This window comes from Brassica napus, chromosome A5 (assembly GCF_020379485.1).
Source record: "Brassica napus cultivar Da-Ae chromosome A5, Da-Ae, whole genome shotgun sequence".
In the NCBI taxonomy this organism is placed as follows: Eukaryota; Viridiplantae; Streptophyta; class Magnoliopsida; order Brassicales; family Brassicaceae; genus Brassica; species Brassica napus.
In genome coordinates, this window is record NC_063438.1 from 15,135,090 (window position 1) to 15,157,057 (window position 21,968).

General features: G+C 36.0%; 3 protein-coding genes across 3 annotated transcripts; all 3 read right to left on the reverse strand.

Moving 5' to 3' along the window:
• Nucleotides 1-1,541: 1,541 nt before the first annotated feature.
• On the reverse strand, nt 1,542-3,391 carry LOC106373839. Its single transcript, XM_013813961.2, has 2 exons — nt 2,309-3,391; nt 1,542-2,195 (listed from the first exon to the last, which is right to left on the reverse strand). The coding sequence occupies exons 1-2, from the start codon at nt 3,389-3,391 to the stop codon at nt 1,542-1,544; spliced, it is 1,737 nt and encodes a 578-aa protein (XP_013669415.2).
• Nucleotides 3,392-3,396: 5 nt separating this feature from the next.
• On the reverse strand, nt 3,397-5,972 carry LOC106427454. The gene is made up of 4 exons (XM_048779035.1): nt 5,805-5,972; nt 5,495-5,734; nt 3,905-4,765; nt 3,397-3,792 (listed from the first exon to the last, which is right to left on the reverse strand). The coding sequence occupies exons 1-4, from the start codon at nt 5,970-5,972 to the stop codon at nt 3,397-3,399; spliced, it is 1,665 nt and encodes a 554-aa protein (XP_048634992.1).
• A 2,048-nt stretch (nt 5,973-8,020) lies between these two features.
• On the reverse strand, nt 8,021-11,400 carry LOC125608612. The gene is made up of 4 exons (XM_048779036.1): nt 10,540-11,400; nt 9,574-10,429; nt 8,779-8,881; nt 8,021-8,678 (listed from the first exon to the last, which is right to left on the reverse strand). The coding sequence occupies exons 1-4, from the start codon at nt 11,398-11,400 to the stop codon at nt 8,021-8,023; spliced, it is 2,478 nt and encodes an 825-aa protein (XP_048634993.1).
• Between the last annotated feature and the right edge of the window lie 10,568 nt (nt 11,401-21,968).

Genomic DNA, 21,968 nt, shown 5'->3' on the forward strand with positions numbered 1-21,968 from the left:
AAGGCGTGTTAAATACGACTGAGTTACGTCTGAATTAGTGTTAACGGGGGCAGAGTTCATTTTTACTTAGGCTGAGTTCATCCCTACGACTCTGATATGCATAACGGCTGAGTTAGTGTTAACATGGACTGAGTTATTGATTAATAAGGCTGAGTTATGTTTGAATTAGTGTTAACGGGGGCTGAGTTCATTTTTACTTAGGCTGAGTTACGTTTGAATTAGTGCAAAGTTTTTATACTATAATTCATGTCCTTTGGAAAGCATCTATACAACTCTGATGAGGCTGAATTAGTGCGAAGTTTTTATACTAATGTGATCGAATTTTTAAGTAAATAAACAAAATCTCATTCAAAAACCGAAATTATCAGGTCCAAACTCTTCAAACATGTCGACAAGAACAAGCCTAACTCTAGTTATCATCCACTCAGGCTTATCGCCACCCTGCGCCCAACACCTTTTCAGCCATCGCATTTGAGATCGAAACATCGTTCTGGCCACCAGATTGAAATGCGTCCATACTAAAAAATTATGTCTCGGATCCCAAGTGTTTCTCCGCTAAAAGAAGATAACAGAATATTAGAAACCCAGCGTCCCTTTAAACATATAACTGCTGTTTAATGGAATATATATACATAATCGGTGCTTACAGCGAGTATAAGAAACCAGCGTTCCTTAAAATGAGCGGGGATGAAGCGATATGTCGGCCACTCATGAACCCATCCTTCTCGAAGAATATTTGGGATCGCCTGCGAAAGATCATATAAAACCTAAACCACGTAACAGAGGTTTTGTCAACGTAGACCCCTGGACCAGGGTTTAGAACCGGGAGGTTTTCCCGATCTGCAGAACTTAGAATGGCATTCACACTGCTGGCGAACTTTAATGACCAGCCAGGAACAATCTCCATATCCATATGGTTTAGGTTTTTATAAAGAGTGAATGATATTGGAAAGAGAATGAAAAGAGAAATTGGACATATATAGAGCCCAATGGAAATGCGAATAGTCGCCAAATTCAAAGAATAAAAATTCCTAGTTGCTATCTTATTTCTCCGCCAAACATCAACATTTATCAAACGTGGCGGCCGAGTTATATAGCCTATTACGGCTGATTTAATATTTGGGATTTAGGGTTTAGGGTTTAGTATATTAGAGTTTAGGTTTGTTTATTTAGGGATTTTATGTTTAGGATTTGGAATAACGGTGTGATAAATATAACAAATAATATAAATTTAGTCTTAAAATGCGTTGTATATAGTTTAGGAGAGTTGTATTATGATCACACTCTATATCTACATGTAAGGTTTTAAGTAATTGTAAGACAATATATACTTCAAGATCATTTATTAGGGAATGTCATAACATTTTTAAGTATAAACATATCAATTATTATAATTCAGGATATGGTTTGAGGTTTGGCTGAGCTATATCTAACGTAACGACTGACTTAATAAAATAAAATAACCATAATCTAACAATTAAGGTAATTGGAAAGTCTGATTGAAAATAACAAACACAGATTCATTTGGAAAGCTAATTGTTCTACGCCCTGTTTCCTCCTTCGTCGAGGATCTCTGCCGCCATCTTCAACCGTAAACCTTGAATATTTTTATCGTTTATCCCAGCAAAACTTACACCAAGCGCTAGACACTCCACAAACTTCAACGCATACACCCCACAATCACCAATCTGGGTGTTTTGTGGAGTGTACCTTTTGCTCATCCTCCTGAATGCGAACTTCTTCCTACTCGGGGTTCGGAGATTGGCAGGAATGTTTTGATTCAAAATATCGGGAAGCATAAGCGTTATCGGTTTAAACTCTTCAAGCATTTTCGAAGCACTTTTGGCTGTTACCTCTCCAATGATTGAATCATAGCAATCAACCTTAACCTTCTTCAGATCCACGTGAAAAGCCACCCAGTGATTACCGCCGGTTGGAAGACATCCGTACAAGTGATCCACGTGTTCATACCACTTCAAGTTTGTTTGAAAGTTACAGGGAAGCTTACCGTGTACAAGATTTTCATAACCATTCCCCGTGAACTTCATCATATTAGGTTTTATCTTGAACTGCTTGTAATCGTCAACCCACTTCTTTAAGAACCAAGGATCAATGAAGGCAATTCGCTTGGTCCAGAATGGGGTGGGATCTCGCATGGACCTCTTAATGAGGACGTTAATATACGCAGAGATATGCTACACAATAAATATTAACAAGTCAGCCGTAAACAAATATATAAGTCAGCTTTAATAGAAGATAGAAATCAGCTGAAATATAATGTAAAACTCTGTCGTAATTATAGACTTACATCATCAAACAACCATCCATATTGGCTATGCGGCCACGGTCTTTCAAGGATGAGTATGCTGTAGAAGTCACCCTCACGAGCGGCGGATCTTACAACTCTTTTCTTTGTTGGTGCTGGTGGTTTGGGTGGAATTCTCGAGATGTGTTGCATAAGTTTATCCAATACAATCGGATCAACAGGTGCTAGAGGGTCATATATTACTGATGAAGGCTCAACATTATTCCTCATGCACGTCGTTCCATTGTGTCCAATGTACGGAAAAACTGGTCTTGAAGAACCTTCAGACAATGCAAACCCTTGTGGAGATAATTTAACCATTTTCTCCCGATATTCCTTTACTATAGCAGATCTAATCAATTCATGACTCGCCATAGGCGACTCCGGCAAGATTTCATTCTCCTCCGCAAGAACTTCGTCGGTCATTACAGCAAATTCAGTGTCCTCTACAGAATCTTCAACCTTGCATCTTTTTACATTGGCACGCGGTGTAGTTATATTATCGGCTTCTTGATTCTTTAACTCAGCCAGTTCTTCATTCATTAACTCAGCCTGTTCTTGATTCTTTAACTCAGCCTGTTTTGGTTTCTTTAACTCATGCTGTTTTTGCTTCATTGAGGCAGCCGATTTTCTCTTAGCGGCAGCTTTCTCCTTCTTCTTCAACACAGCCTCTGCTTGCACAGCTTTTTTCTTATCTTCTGCATCCTCATCCTTTATAGTACGGTTGCGCGTGGAGCGGCGACGTAAGTCTTCAGCCTTAGTTGCCTTTGCAGGAGAAACATATAGGAAATCAAGAACATTAGCACCCTCATCTTCAGCATGTGTTCCAAACTCCTTAGCCAAAGTTTTTTTCATCCCTCTCTCCTTATCAAGCTCGTTGGACAAATTGTTCCTAGGTCCCATATCCTTTCCAGGGGTTTCAGCTAACAGTGGACTACAGACAGACTTCTGCTGGGTATTAGGCTGCGGTGATGACAACGGTTCAGGTTGTTGGTCGGCGGCGACGTTTGAAAGGTTTTCTTTGTTTTGGAGATTTTTTCCTATCCCCATAACTTTCAGACGCTCCTCCACTGCAACTTTCACCATGTCATCTATCGACTTCTGGTCCACCAATGGTTTTTTAAATCGCGCGTCCATAGATCAAATTTTCTGGAAAGTTTATCCAGAGTATTCGCAATGGCCATCAGACTCGCGTTGTTCCCCGAATCTTTATTATCTTCCTCTTCGCTTGAACCCTTTCCCGTTGCAGCAGCTTCACCCTCATTGGTCTTAACTTTATTCTGCTTCTTACTGGGTGGCTCAGCTTTCTTCTTCTTCTCGTTTCCCTTCCCCTCCGCATTTCCATGCACTTCCCAAAAACCTTTTACAAATCTACCTGCATGTATGTCTGTTATCAAGTTAACGAGTTGTGGGTCGTCAGGTTGACACGACCATTCAGGCAACAACTCTTCGATTGACTCCTTCGAAACCATTCTCCTAACACGCACCTGCAACACCAGGATATAAACTATAACTCAGCCACCAAATAAACACAACACTCAGCCATTAAGTCTAATAAATCAGCCATTTAAGAAATCAAAACGCAGCGTTACACCTTACCTGGCTATGTTGTTTTATCTCGGCAGACAACAAGTTTTCGAAATTTGCACGAGTACGCTTTCCACCCCATCGTAAAAGTGGAACGTCTTCATTATTCACCACTCTCCCAAAACACTCGCCAAAGCAGACGATGGATTCATACGCCCAAATCAATAACGCATCCTTTAGGCCGCTTAATGTGTATGACCCCCTGTCTGGAGCCAACGTTTTAATAGAGTCAATGAGAACTTCGTATGCAGTCCGACCCCATGGATACGACTTCATGGCTTCATCGTCAAACACTCTTTTGGCACTTTCAAATGGCACCCGAGAATTTTGATGCAAACAATAAAGTACCATGTGTTGAAGAACTAATAGCCCTAGCCATTTACGCTCTTCAAATGTCCAACTCGGGCAGACCTCTATTGAGTTCTTCAGTTCATCCAACGTGGGTCCCCTCCCAAGCGACACCTTCAGCTTCGCCCAAAACGGTTTGTATTTATCAGGATCAGGTTCAAAACTTTCTGTTGGCAATGGACCAGTGTTTAACCCAGTTATCTCACCAAATTCTACCAAGCTAAACCTGATAGGCTCATCAACCACCAGACTCCATATCTCCTTCCTATGTACTCGCAGCTGTCTACATAGTAGATAGTGTACTGTTCTACCAGACCACACGCTTCGGCGTTCAACTAGCCTAGCAACTACTCCAATGGGAGAGTTCACCAGTGCTTTCCATACATCTTCTCCTAGTGTTTCTATAATATGAGGTAAATCTCGTGAACGGAAATTGTGATTAATGTCTTTATTTTCTAGGTTAGAAGACCCTACAGGATAAAGTCTTGGAGGGTAACCCCGTGATTTAACATCAGAAACATCCATCTGAACAAATAAACAAACAATAACTCAGTCACGACATATAACAATAACTCAATGAATATAACAATAACTCTGCCACAACATTAAAATATCTCAGACACAACATAACAATAACTCAGGGAAAACATAACAATAACTCAGAGAAAACATAACAATAACTCTGCCACAACATAACAATAACTCAGCTACAACACAACAATAATCTAATCACAACTACACCCTAACTCACTCGAAACATAGCCCTAACTCACTCGAAACAAAACCCCAAATCAATATTTAACGTCGCGACATCCTACCGAAAAGACGAACTTGTAGAAATGAATGCGGCGAAGACGATTAAAACGAACGATAACGATAACGATAACGGAGATCTCACAGTTATTTTTAGGAAGAGGAAGTAAACACAATGTCGACGGCGATTTCGTATCCTTGCGGTTCCTTCTCTGTTTCCGACAATGTTTTTTTTTCTAATTGTTAGGTCAATCAATGTTACTGGTTAATGAGACTATCTGAGCATAAAAGTAAATAAAACTAACCAAAGGCTATTTATGTCATTTACCAGAGGTAACAAAACATTCTCGCTTTTATCAATTTGATTTAACGGCTGAGTTATATTTTAATAAACGCATAGTTTTGTTTACATACGACTGAGTTAAAACAACTTAAAAGTTAATAAAGGCTGAGTTACATAACACGCGAAAGCTGACTTATGATGACAAAACATGACTAAACAGAGAAGTAGTAGTAGCAAAGTATCGCCATTCCAGCCACACAAACAACCACATTCCTCAAACACCGACTCTCACTCAAACATTCGCCTCCTTTTCTCTCAGATTCTGTCTTTACTCCATTCGCCAACCGAGCAACGTTAACTCGCAACTCCGAGATGTCTCTATTCATGCCATTTATCACTGCCTTAATATCTTCAACCTCTTCCACCAAGCACTCATCCGCCCATTTGAATAAATGACTCTGTTTTCACCAATGTAACCAGATCTAAGTATTACGTTTCCGAACATGGGAAATAAGAACCAGAACTAACCTTATGATATCCTTTTGCACAGCAATAGTACAATCTTCCTGGATTTGTTTCGCTTCCAGATGTAAAAATGTCAGATGGTGCACCACACCAACACTCTTTCGGCGTTCCTCTTTCCGTATTCCTACGTCGTCTGTAATAATTTCCTGAGGTGAAGGATGAGGAAGACATTGTTAAAATAGATTTCAAAGTCCTTGGAAACTAAAAATTGTTTTACTTTGTAAGAAGAGATACGACATCACATATATAATACTATTAAATATATAAAATACAATATAATATCAGTGTCTCGATATTGTAAATGAAACATATATATAAAAACTCGTAATAATGAGTCTCGATATTATCATGGCAGCCAAATTTTCCCACGAGCATAATGATGGAACTTCCCATATACCGCCTCTTAAAATTAAATCGATGCTGGGTTATTTAAATACAATGATGACTGAGTTATTTATATTAGATATGTGGCCGAGATAACATTCACAAACAGAAATAATGCGTTTCAAAATATAATTACGGCTGAGTTATTGAAACAAGTTATGGCTGAATTATATAAAATGTGTGGCCGAGATTATATTCAAACTTGTTGCGGCTGAATCATTGAAACAAGTTATGGCTGAAATAATGAAGTTCAAAATACAGACACGAAAAGACTTTCAGGAACGAAAATTATCTGGACCAGACTCTTCAAACATGTGGCCGAGATTACATTCAAACTAGTTGCGGCTGAATCATTGAAACAAGTTATGGCTGAAATAATGAAGTTCAAAATACAGACACGAAAAGACTTTTAGGAACTAAAATTATCTGGACCAGACTCTTCAAACATGTGGCAGAGATCAAGCCAAACGCTGGTTAGCATCCATGTTGGCTTCTCGCGTCCTTCCAACCAAGTCCACCTCAAATGGCGCATCTGACAACGAAATAGACTTCTGGCCACAAGATTAAAATTACGCCAAACTGTCAAATGATGCCTTCGATCCCATGTGTTTGTCCGCTACGGCAAACAAAAAATACAAAGATTACAGACCGATGGTATATATTAATATATATGAACAAATGTCGGGCCTTACAGCGAGTTGAAGAAACCAGCGTTCTTTAAAATGATCGGGAATGTCGCAGTATGTCGGCCATGCATGAACCCATCCTTCTGCAAGAATCGTCGGGATGACCAGGGAGAGATCAGTTAAAAATTTAAACCATGTAGGGCTGGTTGTGTCAAGCAAGTCACACGGACCAGGGTATAGAATAGGGAGGTTTTCACGATTTGCAGAGCTTAGTATCGCAAAAACATTGTTCTCTAACCTCTCTGAATTTTCAGGAACAATCGGCATGGCTTTTGTTGGGGATAGAGAGATATTGTTTAGGTTTTTTCTAGAGAGATAATGGCGTAAGAAAGGGTATTAGAAAGGGCACTATATATAGAGAAACATAGAACGTGAAACGGCGGGAATTGAAATTTCTCAAAATTCATTTATCTTATTTCCCGCCAAACGACAACATTTAACAAACGTGGCGGCCGAGTTATATAGCCTATTACGGCTGATTTAATATTTGGGATTTAGGGTTTAGGGTTTAGTATTTAGAGTTTAGGTTTGTTTATTTAGGGATTTATGTTTAGGATTTGGAATAACGGTGTGATAAATATAACAAATAACATAAATTTAGTCTTAAAATGCGTTGTATATAGTTTAGGAGAGTTGTATTATGATCACACTCTATATCTACATGTAAGGTTTTAAGTAACTGCAAGACAACATATACCTCAAGATCATGATCGATTCTAAACTCGTTAATTAATAAATAAGAGACGTTCGGTTGATTATATATTCACTTATTAGGGAATGTTATAACATTTTTAAGTATAAACATATCAATTATTTTAATTCAGGGTATGGTTTGAGGTATGGCTGACTTTTATCTACCTTAACGGCTGCTTTATGAAGACGAATCGGCTGACTTATTAAATATTTTCCTATCTTAGGGTATGGTTTGAGGTTTGGCTGAGCTATATCTACCTAAACGGCTGTTTTATGAAGACGAATCGGCTGACTTATTAAATATTTCCCTATTTTAGGGTATGGTTTGAGGTTTGGCTGAGCTATATCTAACGTAACGGCTGCGTAATTTAAACAAGGTGGCTGAGTTACGATAAACAAATCATAACTTTAAGTCAAGTACAAAATATCTAGCCATAAGTCATACAAAACTCATCTTCATTCATCGCCAAACGACCCTACCAAACTACAACAACTTCCTTCATTGAAGACATCTGCTGCCATCTTCATTCTCAGACCTTGAATATTTTCATCAGATATCCCATCAAAAGCTACACCAAGCGCTAGACACTCGACGAACTTCAATGAATACACTCCACAGTCGCCTCTCAGGTTGTTTTGTGGAACAATACGTTTTGTTCTTCGTCTGAATACAAAATCTTTCTTGGTATGGACTCGGATATCATCAGGAATAAGGGCATTCAGAATCGCAGGGAGCATACGAGTAAGCGGCCCAAAGAATTTTAGCATTCTCCGATCACTTTCGAGTGTTTGCTCTCCAACGATTGAATCATAGCAATCAACCTTCTCTTTATGCAGATCCGCGTGAAAACCCACCCAATGATTGCCGCCAGTATTAAGCACTCCGTACAAGTGATCTACATCTGTAAACCACCGCAACTTTGTCTGAATGTCTGTGGGGATCAAACCGTTTGCTAACCCCTCGTAACCACTTCCTTTGAATTTGACCATTTCCGGTTTGACTTCGAACTGCTTATAATCGTGAACCCATGATTCAAGGAACCAAGAGTCTATAAAGGCGACGCGCTTGGACCAGAATGGGCTGGGATCTTGTTTGGACCTTTGAATGAGGACTCTAATATACGAAGCAATATGCTGCACAGATAATATATAACTCAGCTGTACCATACTTATAACTTAGCCGTAAAGTAAATATAACTCAGCTGCATACTTACATTTTGAACCAGCTATCCATATTCTTTGATGGGCCAAGGTCTTGGAGTGATGAGGATTCTGTAGAACTCAATATCCTCGTGAGCTTCTCCATGTGGAATTTCCCTGATAATTTAACATAACTCAGTCTCTGCAAAATCTTTTTATTAGCTAAAATCAACGAAATGGTGCAAAAGTCCTTACTCGTGTGGCTTTAGGTGTTGCAAAAGATTATCCCTTTTAACCGGATCAACAGGTCCTAGGGGGATCATATATTGCAGGTGAAGGTTCAAAACCTTTTCTCATGCACGTTACATTGTCTCCGATGTGGGGAAATGGTACAGAAGGACCAAATTCCGCACTCATTTGAGACCCATCTGGAGATAATTGAACAGCTTTCAGCCGATACTCCTTTATTCTTCCACACCTTTTCCTTTCATCTTCCTCCACATCAGATTCCGGCCACAGTTCGTCTGAATACTTGGTGTTCTTAATTTGCTTAGTCGGAATGGGTATTCTTATTGTACCAATGCGAGTCCTTTTTGAAGCAGGAATATCCTTCTTTGAGTCAGCCTCTTCTTGCTTCTTCTTCTTCTTTAAATCAGCCTCTTCTTGCTTCTTTTTCTTCTTTAACCCAGCCTCTTCTTTCTTCTGCTTCTTCTTTAACTCAGCCTCTTCTTGCTTCTTCTTCCTCTTCAACTCAGCTTCTTCTTGCTTCTGCTTCTTCTTTAACTCAGCTTCATTCCTCTCCAAATCAGCCGCTAAGTTATTTCTTTTCCCTAAGCCCCTGCAACCGCGTCCGAATGGTGGTTCCTTACCAGGAGAATCAGAGACCAAATCAGCATTTGTTGCATCGGCATTACCAAACGCCGAATCCAAGTTCTTTTTCACCCCAGCAGCCTTATCCCTGACAACCTTCGAATTCAGCTTTGCTCCCATACCTTTCGCATCAGCTTTAGCAATATCATCTGCCAGATTCTTCTCAGATTGGCCTTTATCAGGGGTCTTTTGCGGTTGGCTGTCTTCGGACTGTTTATCAATAGGGGTCTTAGATGCAGGTTGACCACTATTGGAGTCCGGCTGTCGGTTGTCTTCTGAGACCATCACGTTTTGACCATCAGGTTGACCACTATTGGACTCCGGCTGTTGGTTGTCTTCTGAGACCATCACGTGTTGACCTTCAGGTTGACTACTATTGGACACCCCCAAAACTCTCAGACGCTCTTCAACTGTAGTTTTCACTGTATCTCCAATGGTATCCAAAAGGCCTTGGGAAAAATCTCCAAACTTGGTGTCGTATTCTGTTAATCTCGAGTCAAATTTTCGGTCCAACTTCTCGAGATGAGCAACTATGTTCAGCAGAACCGCTTCGCTACGACCCTTCTCCTTTGCACTCTCCTTCTCCTCTACAACAGCAGTTTCACCCTCATTGATTTTCACCTCCTTCTGTTTCTTACCTTTCTTCTGCTTCTTTGAGGGTGGCTCAGCCTCTGACGAAACTCCAGCCTTCGTTTTTTTGTTCTTCTCATTCGATTGCACATAAAAATCTCTAACAAACCTATCTGCATGTATATCTTTAATTAGGTTATCAAGTTGTGGGTCATCTGCTTCATCCTTCCACTGAGGAAACAGCTCTTCTAGACCCTCCTTCATCACCATTTTCCTCACACGCACCTACAACACAAAAACATAAATCAGTCATTAAAATTAACAACTCAACCATAAAATAATCCAATAACTCAGACATTACATTACAGGATTCATATGTCTGATTTAAACCTTACCGTTCCATGATCATTCATCTCCTTAGCTATTGTAGTAGCAAGACTTGCACGAGTACGACTTCCACCCCATCGCAAAAGCGGAATTTCGTCTGGATTCACTTTTCTGCCATAAAGCTCTCCGAACACTGTGACAGATTCATACGCCCAAACCAATAACACGTCCTTGAAGCCGCTAAGGGTGTACGACCCTCCTTGTGGATGCAACAACTTGATAGAATCAACAAGAAATTCATAGGCAGTCCGACCCCAAGGATAAGTCATCAGGGCGTCATCATCAAATACTCTTTTTGCACTTTCAAAGGGTATTCTACAATTATGATGCAAGCCATAAAGTCCAATGGCTTGAAAAAACAACAGCCCATACCATTTCCGCTGATCAGCACTCCAGAATGGACACTCCGTTAAAGCTTCTATAAGTTCATCAAACTTGGGTCCGTACCCAAGCGGCACTTTCAACAACTCCCACAACGCTTTGTAATTCTCTGGATCAGGTTCAAAACTTTCTTCTGGCAGTGGATTTGTGTTTAAACCCGTGATCTCACCAAATTCTATTAAGCTAAACCTGAGAGGTTGATCAACAACGAGAGACCAAATCTCCTTCTTATAGACTCGCAGCTGTCTACAAAGTAGATAATGTACGGTCTTACCAGACCACACCAATTTGCTCTCAGCCAGTTTAGCAATCAATCCAACAGGATACGTCTTCAGATTATCCCACACATCTATTCCAATTGCTTGTCTAAGTCGAGGGATCTCAGAAAAATGGCTATTCGTATTAATGCTTTTGTTTTCAAAAATAGAAGCCCCTTCAGGGTAAAGTCTTGGAGGGTAATCCCTTGCTAGATCTTCGGAAACATCCATCTGATCAAAAAAGACATATATAACATATCAATGATAAATCAGAAGAAAGACATAAAATAAACAAGCCACAAAACATAACTCAGCCATCATTACATAAATAAATCAGTCTCAAAGAATACTAAATCAGTCACAATTACCTTCTATAAATCAGTCGTTAAGGATCCTAAATCAGCCGTAACGAATACTAACTCAAACTCAGACAAAACATATATCTAACTCACAGCATTAATTATACTCACTCAAATACTCGAAAAACTCAGAGCAAAGCCTCGAAATATACCAGAGAATACGATTACGGAGATTTGAGGAGACAACCAATCTGAAGAAGAAGCTTACGGACACACGATTTCAGAGAAACGGAGACTAGAGAAGAAGATTACGGAGATTATTTCAGAGAAGCCGCTTTGCCGAGAAGAGTTGTAGTGAACACGATTTCGAAAACAGTTAGGGTTTAGTGGGAGAACAGTCTCGGAGAAGTTAATGATCGTCGTTTGATTTTCCTTCGTGTTAAGTGACGTGGTATCATTACTTCTGATGTGGATTTTCAAATTAAAATTAATCACAACTAAAAAAAATAATAAAGGGCTTAAACAGTAATTTACTAGGGTTCTAAAAACACTCTAGTCATTTTCAAAAGATTTGTATTAGTCTAGTCATTACCTCACTTTTTTGTATTAGTCTAGTCATTTTCTCTAGATTAAAAGAGAACTTTTAATCTATAGATATTAAAAATGTAGAAGATTGAACAAAATTGTGTATGTTTATATAAGGTAAGCTTTGTGGAAGTACATCTATAAAAGTAAACAAAAACTTATATAAAATTAGTTATGAATTTAAGATAAAAACAAAACATAAGCAATATAATTCTTGCTTTCATAATATAAATTATGGATATAAGATAAAACATAGGCAATAGAAATATACGGTAGATGAAAATATGGTATGATATATATAGTCATAATTGATAGGGTTTAGGCCACAATAATTGAGTCAATCACAAGATTAATGGAAAAATTATTCCTACAATTTCATGCATAATTTTTAATTGGTCATGAAAGATGTGTATAACTTAGTAGTAATTTTTCTATATTAACTGAAACCAGATTGCATTATGTCAATTGCGTATATCAGTTTTCTATATTTTTTCTATTGCATAAATCACGGTCAAACGTTAAATTAGTAAAAGGAATCAAGTAAATATAGAAAACCAATATTATTGGATTTGATATTAAAAGAAACCATCAAATCCCCTATTTATTTAAATTCTATGGTTGATTCCCTATTTATTTACTTGAATCTATAAGTTTTGTCATATATAATAAGATTATATATATGTTTATTATATATATATATATATTTAGACAAATGATATATGTTTATACAACATTGTCCTGAACAAAAAATCCAACTAACAAAAACAATGTGTCTTTCTACAAAGATTAATACAAAGATGTTATGATTACTTTTATGTTCAGAGATACACATATGAGAAGGTGAGAATAAGTTGAGGTTTTGATAACATTATCTTCGTGTACATCCGAGAAATGTAGCTACGTCTAGGATATTAACAAATCTGTTATAATGCTCTTTATATATAAATATGCATATAAAGGAAAAAAACTGCAAACGCATATATATAAGAAGTAAAAACTCCTAGACATGAAATGTTTAATGTGAAAAATATATAGTATAATCACTATCTAGTTTTAAAATGCAATAACATTACATGTAATTGATCTAGTCAAGGTGAAGGCTTTTTTTTTTAAAAGAAAGTGTGAGGAGGCTTCTCATGATGACACATAAACAATGCAATTGTGTAAATCACAAATGAGCATAAGGTTAATAAATAAAAATGTTCCTCAAATAAATAAAAAGGGGATTGAAAGTATATCTATACCATTATTTGAGAAATTACTTTCGTATGTGTTGCACTCACGTTAATTCTCACGACGGTTAATTATTTAATTACATTTAATAAATTAAAAATATTATATTGACTGTCATTAATGACAATTGTTTTTATTTTTTCCAAATAAATTTAAATTAATTTTTTAATTTATCTTTTCTATTTTAAACACATAAATAAATAAAATATTTTTTTTAAAAAAGGTAAACATAGAGATTTTTATATACAAACGAATATCAATTTTATTTTCTTAATATTTATCCCCAAAACATAAATAAAATAAAATATCTAGAAAATTTTACAAAATTATATTATATATATATATATATTACATAAATTCACAAAATGAAATTGAAAAATTAAAATAGTTTAGACATTCATTAAAAAGATAAATATGTTTTATTATGAATATGTTTTTGATCAAATGATTTAAAAGGAAAAAAATTAAACAAATCATCGAATATCATATTTTCATAAAATTTAATTATATAGATAATTTAAATGAACTAAAATTATAAAAAAAAATACTATTACTGAAATTTATTTTAGTTATTGTTAGCAGCCAGTTGCTATCACTTAGCAATTTAGTGCGGTTGAATGTGATCCTCGTTAACTATAGTTCGTAGAGCTATGAGTTTAAGAGTGAGATACACATCTAAGTTTGAATGTTTACCAAATGGCGGAATGATTGCCCATTTGCAGTACAACATTAGCAATATACCCTTCATTCGTTTGAGTAATGCATGCCGCATTATCTTCGTACAAGATATTTGGATTCATATTTACGCTACTCCCACTGTTTGATAAAATGTTCCGGCTTATTGACCTCACCCATACACATTCTATATTTTTTTTGTGGAGTGCAATCATCTCAACATAAGTAGCCATGAGTTTCTGCTTTATAGAAGGCAAATATATGATTGTGCCTTTGATTGTGAAAAATATATCATGTTTGTGACAAAGCTTTATGGAAACATGATAAATATCATGCATCATCAAAACCAACCATTTGACATTTTGTATTTTTAAAATAAAATAATTTTAAATCAATAGTCTTTGAAAATATCAAAGACATGTTTAATTCTACTGCAATATCTACGTGTATGGGATGAGCTGAATCTTGCCAACAGATGAATAACACATGACATATCAGTTCTAGTAAAATTTGAAAGATACATAAAAGCTCACCTTTTCGACCAAGTATCTCTTCATTTTTCTCAAATGATAGAATGGATCATTTTTAATATTAAGTGATCTAACAACTATTGGGTGTTTAGAGGAGTTGCTTTATATATGTTAAAACGCTCTAATACTCTTTTGGTATATGTAGACTAATATACAAGTATACCATTTTGAGAATATCTATATTATTAAAACTGAAATAACTTTTGGTACTGTTTGGAAACATGGATAATAGTAAAAAAAATAAATCGTTTTATTTACATATTAAGCCATTGCATTTACTGTTGGGTCAAAATTGGTCGCGATGAAACCAACATCAGAAACTTCCGAAGATATGTCCTCTTTGAAAAGAAGAAGTAAAATTCAGAAGAAAAGAGAAGTCTGAGAACCTAAATCGAAGTTCGTAACAATTCCGAAAAGGATTCACATGATAAGTCTTCGAGAATGATTACACAAGGCCTCAGACAACAAATCCCGGACAGCGAAACATCCACCGGATGCACCAGGATTACCGACCACGCCATCCAATTCGCCGAACGGGCGAGTTAGATCGAGCAAGCCGTCCAACTCGCCGAACGAGCGAGTTGGACCGAACGTGCAGTCCAACTCGCACGTTCGGTGAGTTGGATCGATCAGCCTGCCTTCGTCTCGTCCTCATAGCTCTCCCCTTCGAGATTAGATCGAACCTGCTCTTTTTTCATCTCGATCTGAGTCATCGTCGAAACTTTACGATTTAAAAACCGCAAGAACTCGTTTTCTCGAATAACATTTGGATTGATCGTATAAAACAGCAACGGTTAGCGGAACACCTAGAATTGCCTACGCTGTACGAGTGATTTGAATGTTCTTCGGAATCGACGTTGTTTCAAAAGCGCTCTTTTTATAATATCGTAAAAACGCCTAAGTCGGAAAATTGCCCGAAAGGGCCTAGAACGTGGCAAAGAGCCCACTTACGATTTTATACGAAATCAAGCCCAGTCGTCAGTGCCGTGCGAAGGTCTACCGGGGCTTGAGGCAAAAGTAAAAATGGGGCCTTTTAGTCAAAAAATTTTTTTGATAAAAATATAATGTATAGTTAAAGAAAAACTAACAGTAGTATGATTTAAATTAGTAAAGATTAAGAAAAATTAATCACTTAAAAGAACTAGTGAGTCTTATGATTTATAATTAGTTCTATAATAAATAAATAACTCTACGATAGTATAAATTAGTATGAGATGTTAACTTAATAAAGACAAAAAACTAAAAGCACTAGAAAAAAATAAATTAATGACGAGGTATATACAGGAAGAAACATATATCTGAATACAAGAAGAGATGGTAATGATTAAATAAAAAGAAACTAAATACATATAGATCATGTAGGACAACTTAATATATATATATATATATATATATAGATCATGTATAAAGTAGTTGAGATTTATTTTCTTTTTCTATTTAGGAATTTTAATATCACAGAAGGAATCTTTCTTTCTGATTTCGAAAAATTAAAAATAAAACAAAATATTTTTTCTGATAAAAGAAAAGAAGAGCAACTGTGGAGTTCGAACTTCAGTTGACAAGATAATGTGTTTAATAAGACCACTATGCTACACAAGATTATTGAAAATTTGGGGCCCTAAAATGTCTATATATTTTGGTGGTCTGAGGCAAAAGCCTTTTTGGTAACACATGAAGCACGCCTCTGCCAGTCGTTATAACGGTTTATCTTTGGTTACACAGGAGAAGATAAATGTCAAGTTCGGAGGATAAATGTGAAATTTTCGAAGATAAATACAAAGATCGAAAAAATGGAATATTTCCGGGTTGAAAACATATGTCAATTAAAAAACATAAAAATATACATGAGATTTTTTTATAAAACCAATGGTTTATGAGTTAACGTTGAACACAAGTAAAATTAAGCACCCGCGCATGAGCGCAGATCAAGTTCTAATTTAATTTATAAGCCTAGAAAATATCTTTTCTATCTGAGATCTTTTATCACAAATTCTCCTTTTAAATAATATGATGCATTTTTTATTTCCTATTGAGTTTGATTTAATATTAAAATCATCAATGTCACCGAGATTATCACAGATCCGGATATTATGAAGATCAGGTTCAAAAGTTAAGAGAACATGTATGGAAACGTTTAACGAGATATGGTTTGGCAAGATCAGATCCGTGGTATATTATTAGGGATTGGAATGAAATCACTGGAAATCATGAAAAAGAAGGTGGCCCTTTGAGACATGCATGATCTTTCCTACCCTTCAATAATATGATTCGGAATAATGGACTTTTGGAATTCCCGTCTAGAGGTAATAAAATGTCTTGGCAAGGAAGAAGAAGAAGAGGAAAAAAATGATTTGGTGTCGTTTGGACCGAGCTTTACCGAATGAGGACTGACACGTGCTTTTTACATGTTCTTATAGATAATATTTAGGGATGATAGGCTATGATCATCGGCCAGTAGTTGCTTATTTTGAGGATAAGGTACCTAGACAGTGGGGACGATTTCGGTTTGATAAAAAATGGATAGGATATGATGGTTTGTTGGAATCCATTGGGATAGGTTGGGTCATTCAACAGAGGGGAACAAGGTTGATTTTGAATCAAAAATGTATTAACTATCTCCATTAAATTTCTCTTTGGCGAAAGAATAATGAGTTGATTACTCTTTCTGACACATTTTGAGTTTCTCTTACACTCATAGACACTTTTCACTTGTGACACACTTTTTTGTGGGGTTTATTGGATTTTTGGACAACTATACCCTTAAGAAAAGGAAAAGATTAGTTTTTTGATTATTTTTCTTATTGTAATTCATGATTTCATCTGCTTTTATCTCAAAATCTAAAATATATTAAATAAAAATAATTGTCATAATAAATTATATATAAAATTTTCTATCTTTTAAGATCCATTTTCATATATGTATGTTAACTTGTAAAGAAAATTAATTGTGGACGTAGATTCCAAAGCGTGGATAGTAAAGTTATACACTAGTTGTGGACATGGACACCTTAACACATAGGTCATTTGCTTATACCTTTAAGAGCTTGTTCTTCGCTATAGTCTTCGGTAAGAAGAAACCCAAATAACCATGTTTCCACCGTTACTCCGACCGTCACCGGCACCGCTGATACCATCACCAGTTTTGGTTCTAACTCGTTAAAGGTCTCATCTTTCGATCCGATGTACATCGATCTGCTGGAGACTTCATCGTGACCACATCCAATACAACACAACTAGCTCTCGATCTTCGATAAGATATCTCGATCAGAGATGTCTTATCCATTGGAGCTCGATCAGAGCTGTCTTATCAGAGATCGAGAGCTAGCTAGCTGTCTTATCCATCCGGATGTGGTCACATGGTAAATCTTCAGCATCCAAAAATGAGATTTTTAGCGACTTGGAACCACTTGATCGTGGTGGTGGCCTCAGCAGTGCCCATGATGGTGGGAGTAACGGTGGAAACGTGGTTATGTGGGTTTTTCCTTGCCACAGACTATGTGAAAAATAAGCTCTTAAAGGTATCAGACAACGACTTTCGTGTTAAGATGTCCATGTCCACAACTAGTATATAACTCTACTATCCACGTTTTGGTGTCCACGTCCACACTTAATTTTGTTTACACGTTAATATATATATATATATATATATATATATATATATATATATATGAAAATGGATCTTAAAATATAAAGAATTTTATGTATAATTTATTATGAAAATTAATTTTATTTAATACATTTTAGATTTTGAGATAAAAGTAAATGAAAACATAAAGTGGAATAAAAAGAGGAGAGAGATTCATGTGATGAGAAGAAAACATCTTTTATATTAAAAACATAAAGGCAATAAGAGAAAGAATAAAGTCTAGGGTCATAAGAGTCTTTTTGACATGAAAAATGTGTCTAAAGCACTAAGTGTCCTATAGTGTAATTGGAAAGTGAGAAAGTGTCTCTAGGTGTAAATAACTCAAGAATAATCCATCATATGCTAAAGAGAAAGTCAGTGAGCTTCAATAAGCTCTGGAAGAAGTACAAACATATAATAGCAGAACTCAGGAAGATATACTGGAAGTATCCATGAAGTTACATGAGGGCATATAAGAATGAGGAGGAGTTCTAGCGACAAAAGAGTCGGAATATGTGGTATAAATTAGGGGATCTTAACACTAAATTTTATTATGCTCTAACGAAAAAACTTTGAGCTCGAAATAGGATTGTGAGTCTCTATGAAGAGGATGAAAACTGGATAATAGAGAACAAAGAGGTAGAAAAGATTGCAGTAGATTACTTTGATGGCATGTTTAGTACCACTGTTCCCTTAGAATTCAACAGCTTTTTGAATGAGATTACGCCAAAAATCACTCCACAGATGGATCAGAGGCTAATAAGGTTTGCCACAGAGGTTGAGGTACGATGAGACGAGCGCTGTTTACGATTCGTCCAGAGAATGCACCTGGTCCGGATGGAATGACAGCTCTCTTTTTCCAACACTCTTGGCAAATAAATAAAAACAAAAAGACATTTTGGATATGGTGAATAATTTATTGACCACAAGGAAACTGGATACATGGTTAAACATTACAAATATTTGTTGATTCTTAAAACAGAGAGGCCCACAAGGATGACAGAGCTCAGGCCTATAAGTTTGTGTAATATAGGCTACATGATCATATCTAAGGTTTTATTCAATGGTTGAAGGCTTGTCTTCCCACACTTTTCAAGAAACTTACATGCAATTCAGGCTCTGGTCAATTCCCGTGATGCAAGATAACTGAAAGCATTCCGTTAAGTCGATCTCATATGGCAGATTGGAACAGATGACACTTTAGTAATAATAGGAAATATATAGGTAAATCTGGATATCAAGTGGAACAAGTGTACCCAGACAGAGAAAGAACCCTTACAGAGTATGGTCCTTCGGTCTTATCTCTAAAGGTCTTTTGCTAGAAAGTACAATGTTCACCTAAAATTAAACATTTCTTATGGCAACTGGTATCAAGGTGATACAAGTTGCGTACATTGTGGAGCACCTGAAAAATCTATAAATCATGTGTTTTTTGAATGTCAACTGGTGGTTCAGTTATGGATTATTTATTTTGATATTTCCCCCACTAAAGCTCTCTTCACAAACATGGATTATTTATTTTGGAGAATTATGGATGGATTTTATGGTATATATGGAAATGAAGGAATAGCAAAGTTTTTTAGCAATTTGGATGTTGATCTTAGAGATACTCTCAAATTGGCTGAAACAGAATCATTACTTTGAGTTGAGGCACAAGTCTCAGGCACACATGAAGCTGAACAAATTAGATCGGCAGATGAAGCAAGATAACTGACCATCCCTAGTAGGTGGTGTTTTATAGAAGGATCATGAAAAGCTCATGAAATTTTCCGAGGACAAGAGTGGTATAGCAGATTGCCAGGTTTTGATGGTTTAATGGGGGCGAGGAACACAAGATTTAGTCAATCATCACTTCACTTGGAAATTGAGGCTCTTATTTGGAGAATTGAATGTATAAGGAATTTAAGACAGTTTAATGTTATATTTGCAGCATATTGTTCTCAGTTGGCGAAGATGGTTTCAGAAATAGAAGAATGACTAGTCTTGCAAGTTACTTGGAGGACATCAAAACCCTGAAGGGCAGTTTTAATAGCTCAGTCATTCATATACCATAAACACAAAATTCATGGACGAAAAGTCTAGCACGTAGTACAAGAAAACAACTGTCATTTGTCTGCGGAGCCACCAATTTGGTTTGCAGAGTTTATGAGTCTGTTTATGTTGATGACAAAAAATAGAATTTTTTTAGTTTTATCTCTTTCATTTTGTTGGTGAAATTTTTCTGTCTCTATTCATATTTTTCGATATACTAAATCACTAGCTTAAGACCCGTGCAATTGCGCGGGATGAATATTATATATAAAAATATATTTTATTATTATTTATTTGTATTTATTTATGTATTATGTGTATAATTAAATTAGAGTAAATACAGAAATCAAAACAATACATCTTTTTTATTTACGATATTTTTTGGTAAATAAATCAAAACGATCATTTTATTTATTTTACTAGGTAAAGATCCGCGCCTGGCGCGGAGTAAGGATGCACTATAAATATTAATGTTAAGTAATAGGTGCATATAGGGGAGTCAATTAGGGCTGGTCCGGCCCGGCCTAAACCCGTTAAGCCAGTAAATATTTGAGCCTGGTCCAGTTCGGAAATATTTTGGACCTAGAATTCAAAGGCCGGCCCGGTCCTTATTGGACTATATGGCTTTTCGGGTTTTTTGAAAAATAATTTGTCATTGTAACTTCTATTTTTTTAATACATGTGAATTTTCATAAAAAAATCAGTTTCAACCTTTTGTTTTAAAATATAAAGTGAGTTTAAACTTTTCTTCTTTATAAAAAATGTTTTACTCTTTCATATGTTACTTTTACATTTTCGTATCCTTTAAAAAAAACTAAAAACTAATCGAATTCAATAAGATTTAAATAATAATATAAACTAAAACTAAATATATAAGAGAATAAAATTTATGATAAACATAGTTAAACGTTTCAGACTTTGTATGTTCAAATATGTTATAAAAGAAGGACGTACATTTGCTAAATTTAAAATGTGACATTTGTAATGATCAAACAATAAGGTGCATTAACAAATTTTATATTTGTTTTATTAGAGTTTGGATCAAAAATATTGAATAATATGTCAACATTAATAATAGTTTTGATTCAAAAAATGATAAAATTTAAACTAAAATATAAAATTTTGGGTTTTTGGATCGGTCCTAGCCAAATGGACTTTGGACTTAGGCCCAGAATATCTAAAGTCCAAATGAACTTAGCCCGAAAAACTCAATTTTTTTAGGGCTTATAAAATTAAATCCAAACCCGGCAATATTTAGGGTTGGGTGAGTTCAGACTGTGGGCTGGCCCTATTTAACATGTCTAAGTGCATATGTTGCAAAAGATTTTATTTGAACGATAAAAGAATAAACAAATATTTGCGCAATTAATACATAAATGTGCCGATTTTAATGGTAGGTCAATTCGGTAAGCGTCTATACAAATTTACTAAATCATAATATTAGTAATTTTTATTTTTGTAACCGATCAATATTGATGATACATATATTTTTATCATTAATTTAATATGTCTCTTGTTTTAATATGTCTCCTTTCATTTTTATTCTATGCACGGAAGCGTTCACTAGCCTTCTTAATCATGCAGAGAATCAAGGGAGGATAACGGGGATGCGTGTCACACGCGCGTGTCCGTCGGTATCCCACCTTCTCTTTGCTGATGATAGCCTTTTCTTCTGTAAGGCGGAGCCCCGTGAATGTGAAGAAATAATGAAAGTAGTCAGGAAATATGGTCATGCATCAGGTCAATGTATCAACTTTGATAAATCGTCCTTACTCTTCGGTAAGCGGATTAGTGTAATTGCTAGACAAGAGATAAAAGATG

Coding starts and splice junctions, on each gene's coding strand:
- LOC106427454 (XM_048779035.1), bottom strand. CDS start 5,972: ATGTCTTCCTCATCCTTCACCTCAGGAAATTATTACAGACGACGTAGG. Junction 4,766..5,494: donor TTTGCTACTACTACTTCTCT/GTTTAGTCATGT, acceptor TTATTTGTTCAG/ATGGATGTTTCTGATGTTAA. Junction 3,793..3,904: donor AGATAAAACAACATAGCCAG/GTAAGGTGTAAC, acceptor CTGGTGTTGCAG/GTGCGTGTTAGGAGAATGGT.
- LOC106373839 (XM_013813961.2), bottom strand. CDS start 3,391: ATGGTGAAAGTTGCAGTGGAGGAGCGTCTGAAAGTTATGGGGATAGGA. Junction 2,196..2,308: donor ATGGATGGTTGTTTGATGAT/GTAAGTCTATAA, acceptor TTTATTGTGTAG/CATATCTCTGCGTATATTAA.
- LOC125608612 (XM_048779036.1), bottom strand. CDS start 11,400: ATGGATGTTTCCGAAGATCTAGCAAGGGATTACCCTCCAAGACTTTAC. Junction 10,430..10,539: donor AGATGAATGATCATGGAACG/GTAAGGTTTAAA, acceptor TTTGTGTTGTAG/GTGCGTGTGAGGAAAATGGT. Junction 8,882..9,573: donor TTTGGTCTCTGATTCTCCTG/GTAAGGAACCAC, acceptor TTAAATTATCAG/GGAAATTCCACATGGAGAAG.